Source organism: Buceros rhinoceros, unplaced genomic scaffold (genome assembly GCF_000710305.1).
Source record: "Buceros rhinoceros silvestris isolate BGI_N320 unplaced genomic scaffold, ASM71030v1 scaffold8362, whole genome shotgun sequence".
NCBI lineage: Eukaryota > Metazoa > Chordata > Aves > Bucerotiformes > Bucerotidae > Buceros > Buceros rhinoceros.
The window spans coordinates 11,868-22,237 of NW_010397124.1; the positions used below are offsets into that span (position 1 = coordinate 11,868).

Genomic DNA, 10,370 nt, shown 5'->3' on the forward strand with positions numbered 1-10,370 from the left:
GAACCGATGAAGGTCCTGTAGACTCTGCCAGTATGCAGCACACCTGCAAGGTGTGTTTTGAAGTCTTGCTTCATGGGACAGTGGAGGTACTGCTCAGTGCCCTGCAAAGCCGTTTCCTGGAAGACCCCTGGTAGAACAGGACCGTGAGCTTTACAGAGATCTGACGCTCCAGCACCAGTGCTGAGCGCCAGCGTTGGAGGTACAACTAGATCTATACGGAGAGCAAGGGCTTTTCTAGGCGCCGTTGTCTTGCAGAGTTTTGGTTGGCTGGGTAGACTACAGCTTAGCGATAACACTTCTCGGCTTCAAGATGGAGAAAGGAAATGCCAAAGGAAGCTTTGGGTAACCGATTTACCACCCCTGGCTAAACCGATGGCTTAGTTTGCGTGCCCATACATCGTTCATGTGAGGAGTCTGCTGTCCATCAGACAGGTTCAGGAGGCAATTCCCCTGCCTGCAAATTAATTTTTCCTGTGCTGCTTTATTTTAGCTTGCACGTGCAGCAGCTTCCCGCCAGGAGTCTTCTCTCACCCCATGCGGTATTTTTCCCCTTGAGTGACCGACCAAATTCTAATGTGACGCTATCAGAGTTTACACACTTAAAGAGAAGTCATACACTTCACTTAATAAATGAGAACTATTTTGAATTCTGCATAACCGTGCGTAAAACACGCATGACGACGTTATAAACCAATGGCTTACACTTGGAGTGCAATTCACCCGAGTCTGTGACTTCGGTTACGGAAGTAATCCTGTAGCATGACTCCTCCAGCAAGAGAGGCAGCAGGCTGTGCTCGTGCGGATGGCTCTGACCATTACACAACGTGGGACTTGCTCGTGTTTCGCTTGAAAGTCACCCCTTTCCTGTTTGCTTGGAGGAGCAATGAAGGCTTTGTAGAAATTCTTCCATTTCTCTTGGCACGGGGCTGTTAATTCTTGTCTAGATTTCTATCATGGCCTCTTTTTCTAAAGATGGATATTTTGGCCACTAAAGAGTAGTTCAATAAAAAATATCAGAGCGGTTTGTCTAAAGAAGGTTATTCTCTAAACATAATGTTCTTGGGTTTTTAAGTGTCTTTTTATAACCCTCCGTAAAAGCCGCATCCCTTGCTCCATTCTGAAATCACAGAGGTTCGTGTCTTTTGCAAAGGAGGCTATTTTCAGTGTAAATATTTGGATCTAGGCTTTTATTTATAATACGTCGATGTTAGGAAGATCACCCTTTTCAATCAGTGAAAAGAAAGGCTTCTCAAGAAATCATTTCCATCTCTCTCCTGACTCATACGTGGGAAGATAAAGCTCCCTAATTGTGGGCATGTGACAGAGGTGAGTGAAAACCCTTTTTTCCTGTCTTTTACTGGCCTGTAAATCCAAACCAGAGTGCAGGCCATAATTTGGTTCTGAGTTATTACATGCAAAGCTGACCTTGAAAGTACTGAAGACAAAGCAATGCTGGCAGTAAAAATCCCTGTGTTTTTAATGACGGTTTTATGACAGTTGGTGACCTGTGGCTGTAAAGCGTTGAGAAATACCGATCTTTCCAATTTAGAAATGTGCAGGTTTTATAGTTGAAGGAAAAATATTTGTAAGCAGGTTTGAAGTCTCTGCAGAAGTCATCGTTTCCAATGCATTAAGTGCTTCCAGACCTTTTTTTGTTAAAGTTTGTGTTCGCCACAGAGAAGTGCTGTTGTAGACTGGGGACAGCCAAAGTGGTGGCCTCAAGGACAGAGGGATGGTGAGCGGTGCAAGCCCCATGTCCCTAGGTACACACTCCTACTGCCCGTCCCTGCTGTAGGAGCGTTTCCTTGTTGTTCCTGCTCAGTCTCCATTTTAATGGAGGGATGTTGGAGTATTAAAAGAGAGTCTCCTAAGTGTCCGTTTTACTAAGATCTGTCTGTCTAAGGTTGTTTATTCCTATGAGAGAGGATGGTGTGTGTAATGCCAGTGACGGAGCTCTCACAAGCCTTCACCCCCTGTGTTTATGTAAAGCGTCTGTATGATTTACTGCAAAACCTTCCCAGCATCTCCACAGCGTTTACTGATGAATGAGCTCGACTGAGATGTCCCAGCTCGTAATTCACAAGTCACAACATAATTCACAGAAGAAACTTCCACCCTCAACACACAGCCCTCCCGCAGTGATACGACACCGAACTGCTGCAGGTGTTGGTGATGGCTGCACTGAAGCCTGGTGACATCGATGAAGCTAAAGCTTCTGGCTTTGTTTGAAACAGCCTCGCTGCAGTGACTGGGCAGTGACAACAGCAGCCTCTGCTGTGTAACTGCTGCTCAACAGGACGCCTCTGGGCAGGCGGGGTGGGATGAGTAGTTACACGTTGACATTTCCTCCGTGTCCTGCAGAAAAATCACTCACCCTCAATGAATCATAACCTGCCGCCCATTGAGTTTTGCTTGCCTTGAACTAAATGTTTCCTCTTTCCCATCATTAATTTATTTTAAGCAGACCCCACACCTAGGTGCCAGCTCAGGTGCTGATAAGCGTTCGCATCCTGGCGCAGGCGAGGTGCTGCCTATACGCAGGGTGCCCGAGCCTGCCGGTGTGCTGGGGAAGGCTCTGGAACTCGGTGAAGTGTAAAACCGTGTACTGGCCCCTAGCACAGGCCTTCAGCTGCCTGTGACAAGGAGAGGTGGCTAAGCCATGACGTCGCCCGCTGTGGGCAGGGTGTTCGTGGGCATATTTGGTCCGAAAACACAGGCTGGGTGGGTTCAGAGCAGGCAAGTCTCTTCCAGCGACTCTGTACTTGTCAGGGTGGCTGTCACCGTTAGCTTGTTCATTAGCCAAAGATGAGTCAAATAACACAGACTTTGGCCTCGGGCTTGGATTTTGAATCCTGATGAGGAAATTGGTTATTTATGGCAAAAATTAGCTTATTTTCCTATAGTCCAACCTCTGCATCACTACAGAGTGTGCAGCAGTCTCAGGAAAGTCTGATTTATCTCTTGGACGGAGTCAGCATTGTTTGACAAGAGTTGATGGTGTTTTGAAAAGCAGGAGATTAGTCTTCCAAATGTGCAGCATAGGCTATTCTGGGCAGGGATTGGTGTAATCCTGCTGGGTAACGGAGGCCGGGGAGCACAAGGTGCAGGTCGATCCTGCCAGCAAAGGTCAAATGTGACTCCCACTGGTGATAAACAGGTTTGGATAATAAATGGTTTTCCTTCCCGGGGTAAAGACACTGAGTTTTTCAGTCCTGGCATCGGCTGGACTGCCAGAAATTGATTGTTTTGTTTTTCACACTTTGCTAAGAAACATGCCAGAGCGGTTACCTGACCTGTGCCGTGAACGGAGCGGAGGCGGCTCACCAAGGACCGGAGCGGAGCTGCTCCCGTGGGCCGCTCTGCCATCTGCAGGCCACTGGTCTCCACGCTGGGCAGCCCCAAACAGGGCTCCTGGGGGGGCTCTTCCCTCCTCCAGGAATTGTTGTTTGTAACAACGGTTTTTCTAGGCACATATTACATAGTAAATCCGATTTGTTTCCATCCCATCCTGTGAATAGTCAGTTCTGGAAAAACAAGCAAGGGTAGTCGAGATCAGCAAGTCTCCTCTTAGATTGCTCTAGAGGTTAGTGAATCATTGCTTTTTTCCTTTATTGTCCACTGTTCAATTTTATGAGGAAACGTTATTGTGTGCTTAGAACTGGGACGTTTCATGACGGTCAAATTTCCTCCATCATTCTGGGTCCATTGCATCGTTGGTACCTCTGTATGGCGGAGGTCTTCGTTCAGCTCCTGTCGAACGCCTGAAGTTCTGCTGAGAAGGGGGTGCGTGTATACGACCACCAGGCAGCTTTCCAAGCATCCCAAAGATCTTCGCGTTGGTAGTCCTCAGACGGGTAGAGGATGCAGCAAAGCTATTTGGCTTCTGCTCAGCAGACCTTGACTGCTACTTCGTCACAGAGGCCGTTCGCACCAACACCCCTGCCACAAAAAATCTGGCACACTCAGCACTATTCAGCAGAAGTGTGGTGTTTTGGGACAGTAGTAATTAATTTAGACTGGCAGTTCCACTGTTAGATACCTCTTTTCTTTTTAACTTTTATTTCAATAGCTCAAATATATTTATTACTGCCCAGGTGTTTGAAAGATGGTTGGGGTGATTTCCTTAGCTGCTTTTTTAACCACCGGTAAGAAAATCTTAACTGGACTGTTCATTTGGGAAGGAATGTGCTGGTCAATTCAGTTTTCAAAGGTATAACCGAATTTCATGTATCAAGTGAAGTGTTTGATGTGCACCACATAACCTCATAATCGTTTTTGTCTTCGTTTTAGGTCTTCCGGAACAATACTACAGCCTCACTTGGTTCCTTAGCCCTATCCTGGGCTTGATCTTCACTCCGCTTATAGGTTCGGCTAGTGACCGCTGCACACTGAGCTGGGGCCGCCGGCGGCCGTTCATTCTGGCTCTCTGCATTGGTGTCCTGTTCGGAGTTGCACTTTTCCTTAACGGTTCCGTTATAGGTAAATAACAAGGAAATCACCCGCGTATAACTCCTGTTAACCACCTGCCCTGAGATTCGTATGTGGGAAGTAAAGAAGGCAATAGTATTGCAGCTGATTTAACTGATGTTTAGCGTTAAGGTCAGTAGGAATCTCCACCACGCTGCCTTTGAGCATTCCATCTTGCGTGTTTTCATCCTTATTTGAAAGCTACGGAGCTGCGCTAAGGCTCGCGCGCCGTTCTGTAACGGGCGATACAGCGGCGTTAACACAATAGCTGCCAGCATAACGTTTGCAGCCGCTGAGATGAATGTGGTCGATCCTTGACATGGGAAAATTGTAGCAACCTGTTCACAGGGAAATGTTTCCTGTTGTGATCCGTTTTCCCTTTAATGCGTATCTGGCAACACATCCTGTTTCCAGCATTATTTCAAAAATTATCTTTTCACTTTTTCTTGTGCTTTTCTTAGACCCGGTATTGAAAAAGTCCAGAACACAGTTAATATTTGTTTATCAAAAACTATGTGGGAAAATAATTTTTCCTGAGCCCCCATCAAAGCTGGTAAAAATAGTTTCCCTTGAACATAGTTTACTACAGAATTTAATCTACAATCTCTTTGTAAATTTAGTGTAGGAGAGGTGACAGCAAGTACGTTTGGGGAAATGTTTACATCATGGTTGGACTGATGCAAACGAAAGGAACTCAGCACCTAATAATATCCTCTTGGCTCTCTTTTTTTTTTTTCTTCTGGGTTAGCTGCAGCTCTATTGTGAAAAGGTTTTACTAATTGGGGGAAATGAGTGAACCGCTGTTACCTTGGCTCAGCACGTCAGCTTTGTAAAGCCACACTGGGATGTGCCGTGTGATGGTTTTCAGTTTTCTGCAGACCGCACCGGCCAGACTGCTCAGATGAACGATGTTTAGCTTATGCTTTTTTAATTGACCCAAACAATGAACATTAATAATTTGAGTTGCTGTCATGTGGTGTCAATTATACTTTGTTGTTGGGTCTTCAAGACTTACTCCTCCTCCTCCAGATGTATGCAAGATGTGAGACTGCAGCCCGCTTACGGGGTTTTAACTGACAGGAGGTTCTCACTGCCGCACAGTAGTTCAGGTCAGCGGATGCTGATTCTGGCAAGCAAACCCCGTACGCAGTGTATAGGCTTGTTCTGAAGAATCTTCCCTTCTAATCAATCAGCACAAAATATTTGTGTTGATTTTTCTCGAGTTCTTTGTTGCGCAGTAACACAGCCTGTGGCAGAGCGGTCTAGAAAACCTCTGCTTCCCAGGTGCTCCAGTGACACCTCTGTGCAATGGAACAACTTTAAAACGCAGAGGCTGTTGCAGCGCACCACAAAAGCGAACTGCACGCTGCACGCATCCGTTCCTGGGGCATGCTTGTGGTAGAGTTTGAACAAAAACCATCTTCCGAGAAGCACTTTAAACACGGCAGAGCCTGTCCCAAGGGAGCCCGAACTAAACTGAGCTGAAGTGAGAGGTATTTCTTGGCCTTCTGTAGGCCCGTTCCGTGCTAGAACATACAGGTTTGCCATTAACGGTCCGTTTACATCAGCGTACGACAGCACTCGAGCTGCTGTTCAGAGCAGAGGCACAGTATGATAAAGCAGTATCAGTCCCTCTTCAACTGAAGTTTTGGAAGTGGTGGCTCGTGTCACCTTCCCGAGAGAACAGGCACTGCTCACCAGCCTCTCGCTAAAGCAGTTGGCTGGAAAAGGCCCCCTTTGTAACCAGATTTTCTTCTGGATGGATCCCATGTGCTTTCCTTGTCTGTCTTCTCCCCGGTTTATGTCCACACTTCCGTATCCCTCTTCTCCAGATGCTTGCTCTCCTAACTTCAATTTGGGCTACAGGAGCTGCTGCAAACACTGCGGTGGTTGTTGTATTGTACCTTGTTCCGTAACCTGACCTCTGGAAACAGGAGTCATAGCGAGGGCAAGAGGAACACAAGAGCACGCTAAAAAAGATATTTGCTGATCCTAACCCAGCCGTGGCCCCAGAGAACAGCTGTGTGTAGGAATTACTCCACTGCTGTTCTCTCCGCACCATGCGCTGTTCAGTTCAGGTTTCCAACAAATCTAAAGCACCGACACCGCTGCTGGTTTCTGCCGAAAGGTTCAGCTGAGTGTGGAACACACATAAACTTCTTCAGTATTCGGAGGACTTGTATAAATGAGGAGGGAGTGTGGAGGAATCACAGCACTTCAGATTTAGACGGTTTTTGGTGGCTTAGCCAATTCACCTCTTTAAGCAGACGTTTTCATCTGTTACACTAGTGGTTTTATCAGCCCTGCGTGTGTAACTTCTAAATCTCTCTGATTCAAGGAACTGGTGCTTTCGTCAGTGGTTTGTTCCATGGCAAAATCTCCAGCTATGCAGTAGTGCTGCCTTTCTGCTCTGTCGACAGAAAGCTTTCCGTCCCATGCTGTCAACAGAAGCTGACTGATGCTTTTTGCAATGCAAAATACCTTCATGTTGCTTCGTCCTTAAAAGTTTTGCCTATAAAAGTGATCTAGAAAATATTAAGTAAATATTTAAGAATAAATGACATCAAATAAGTAATATGTAAGAATGTTTAAGAAAAGCAAAGACGGTGGTGAAGTGGCTTAATTTCTCTTTTTCCTGTTGTTCCGTGACCATCGCATGTGAGGCAGCAGGTCAGGAATGCTGTCGGCAGTGCTCAGATTCCTCTTCCGTTCCTCCTCAGGTCTGGCTATTGGCGATGTCCCGGACAAGCAGCCCATCGGTATCGTTCTCACAGTGCTCGGTGTTGTGGTGCTGGACTTCTGCGCTGATGCCACAGAAGGGCCGATTCGGGCCTACCTGTTGGATGTGGTGGACAGTGAAGAGCAAGACATGGCCCTTAACATCCACGCGTTTTCAGCTGGTAGGGAGTTATTCGATATGTTTTTGGCAGCTGTCAAGTCTTCCTGATGGCCAAGTTGTGACTGAATTGATCTTTCCTGAACTCCTCGTTTTTTCTCTTCTCCAGGTCTTGGAGGAGCAATCGGTTATATGTTAGGAGGGCTGGACTGGACACAGACCTTCTTGGGTGGTATTTTCAAATCTCAAGAGCAAGTCCTTTTCTTCTTTGCAGCCATTATTTTCTCTGTCTCCGTTGCTCTCCACCTCTTTAGCATTGAAGAAGAGCAATATAACCCCCAGCAGGACAGGATTGATGACGAAGGAGACACGCTTTCCAGTGTCAAGTTCAGCGGTAGCCTCCCCCCTCTGAATCGACTGAACGTCATTAGTGAGGAAGAGCCGTATGGAGCCTCTATGTTCCACGACGAGGTTCAGTCAGAGCATGATCTCAACATGGAGTTCCTTGAGGTGAACATTGTGAGAAGTAAGAGTGACTCGGTTCTGCACATGCCCGATGCCACATTGGAAATTGAATCGGAGCTGCTTTTCCTGCACGACATCGAACCCTCCATTTTTCAGGATGCTTCCTATCCAAACACTCCCCACAACACAAGCCAAGAGATCATGAAGTCCAAACTCAACCACCTGTCTGCTTTCCTCAGGGACAATGAGAAAGAGGAGGAAATGTTGCTTGATAATCGCTTAAATGAAGATAAAGTCCCAAACGTGAACGGCTCCCTACCAAAGGAGTTCCTCAACGGACACGCTAGAATCGGCATGAAGCAATCTAGTACTTCAAACTCCATGCGAAGGCGGAGGCACATGTTCTACCGTCAGCCGTCCTACACCTTCTCCTACTATGGCAAAATAGGCTCTCACCGCTACCGCTTTCGTCGGGCCAATGCCATCGTCTTGATAAAGTCCTCACGCAGTATGAACGATATCTACGACATGCAGAAGCGGCAGCGACAGAGGTACAGGCACAGGAACCAGAGCGGCACAACAAACTCGAGTGGAGACACTGAGAGCGAAGAGGGGGAGACTGAAACCACCGTCAGACTCTTGTGGTTGTCCATGCTGAAGATGCCAAAGGAGCTGCTGAGACTGTGCATGTGTCACCTCTTGACGTGGTTTTCGATCATTGCCGAAGCCGTGTTCTATACGGATTTCATGGGACAGGTCATCTTCCAGGGCGATCCAAAGGTGAGAGAACACTTAGCGCTGGTAGAGCTGCTTAGAGCCACTTGTTTCTGAGATGTGCTCGTTACAAGAAAACGGCTTCGTGTTTGTGCTTCTCGCAGGCCCCTTCCAACTCGACGGAGTTACACGCCTACAATGCTGGAGTTCAGATGGGGTGCTGGGGACTGGTCATCTATGCTGCCACCGCGGCCGTTTGTTCAGGTAAGAAACTGCGCGGTCAGACAGTGGAACGTGCCTCCTGTGCATTCACAAGGGACAAAACAGTTTTGCTTCAGTTAACATCTGTCTTCTCGTTTGGGTGAGTGATACTTCGGAAAAGCATTTCACGTCGGTCATAAGGGGAGGGGCTTCTTTAAGCATCAATACTAAAAAATTCCTCCAAAAGTAGAGCCAGAAATACAAACAGATGGATTACGTGCACAAAACGGTATCAAAGGCTGTCGAATGGCATTTAGTTGGTCATCAGGAAATGAAAAATACGTTTGTCAGAGGACTCAAGCACACGTAAGAGGGTTTTTAAAAGACTGTTTTTAAAATCAAAACTACGTATTTCTGGAAGTCTTTTGTGCTAGTACCAGGTAAGGCAGCTACAGACAGTTCAGGCTTGGAATGCAGGCTCTGGAACTGAGAGCGTTTGCCAGACTCGGTTCTGCCTTCTGCAGCACGTGAGCAGGCACGTCTGCACCGACCGCTGTCGGGGGGGCTGCCTCTTTGTCGAGACAGGGCGAACCGAAGCTCAGGTGGCAGCTTGTTTCTGGCCGCAGACTGACGCGTGGCTGTAAACACCGTCCGATCGCTTCGTGTGGCGATTGTGCTCGCATTAGGAACAGTCTCCTGCGTGCTCAGAGCGCCCCTGCGCTGACAGAGTGCACAAACGGGTAGCAGTAATGAATGGGCTGGACGCACAGTGGTGTGTTGGAGTTTCAGAGCACTTGGTTCTGTCTCAGACCTGTAGGATGGTTTAGGCCGGTGTCTCAGCTCATCTGCTCCCCGGTTTCTGAAGGAACGATTCATCCTCTTCCCAGCGAGGGCTGAGCATCCATGTCCTGAGCAGCCTATCGAGCTGCCATGGCCACGTCACAATAAACTGATATTTATGTTGCGCTCTCCATCTCTGCAGCCTTGTTGCAGAAATACTTGGACAACTACGACCTTAGTATCAAAGTGATCTACATCCTGGGCACGCTGGGCTTTTCTCTCGGCACTGCGGTGATGGCAATGTTCCCCAACGTCTACGTCACCATGATAATGATCAGCACGATGGGAATCGTCTCTATGAGTATCTCCTACTGCCCCTACGCGCTTCTGGGACAATACCATGAAATTAAAGAGGTACGTGGGCTATTTTGAGCCTTTGAATCAAGGCGGAGCATTCACGTTTCTCTGAAGATCACAGCGGCAAAACGTTTTTATTCCGTCCCATTGTTTGAGCTCCCGGCTTTGTCGGGATGTGTGCCAAGGCACAAACGTGTCCTTGATCGTAAATAGCAAGAGCTGCTACCGCAGTCAGATGGTGTTAGCATCAGGTCGGCTCAGTGGGGTCACGACTACTTCACCCTGTGCTGAGGCGTGACAGGATCTGGGTGCGTATGAAATGCAGCGATTGATGTGTAATGGCAGCATCGCTCGGGTTCTTCGCAGTCTTAGATACTGAGGGGAGCCTGGAAGCGCGGCTGTAAATCAGAGGAGGCGTCACGCAAACTGCTTCTGTGGGAAACAAGGACGGATTCTTTCCCCTTTTTAGCACTGTTCCATTTGGGTTACAAATTACAGGAGCGTCGTTCATGTTAACGCGTTTCTGCTTTGGGCTGGGAGGGGCATTCCT

The 10,370-nt window shown here is 47.6% G+C and overlaps 1 protein-coding gene across 1 annotated transcript in view; it reads left to right on the top strand.

The window, feature by feature from the left end:
- The first annotated feature begins 3,670 nt into the window (after window positions 1–3,670).
- Window positions 3,671–10,370, top strand: part of SLC45A4 (solute carrier family 45, member 4) — a 7,273-nt gene continuing 573 nt past the window's right edge. Inside the window, exons 1-6 of the mRNA XM_010146126.1 lie at window positions 3,671–3,854; window positions 4,291–4,479; window positions 7,188–7,367; window positions 7,473–8,548; window positions 8,647–8,746; window positions 9,666–9,877. Of these exons, the coding sequence (XP_010144428.1) occupies window positions 3,671–3,854; window positions 4,291–4,479; window positions 7,188–7,367; window positions 7,473–8,548; window positions 8,647–8,746; window positions 9,666–9,877 (1,941 nt within the window). The remainder of the gene's footprint in view (window positions 3,855–4,290; window positions 4,480–7,187; window positions 7,368–7,472; window positions 8,549–8,646; window positions 8,747–9,665; window positions 9,878–10,370) is intronic.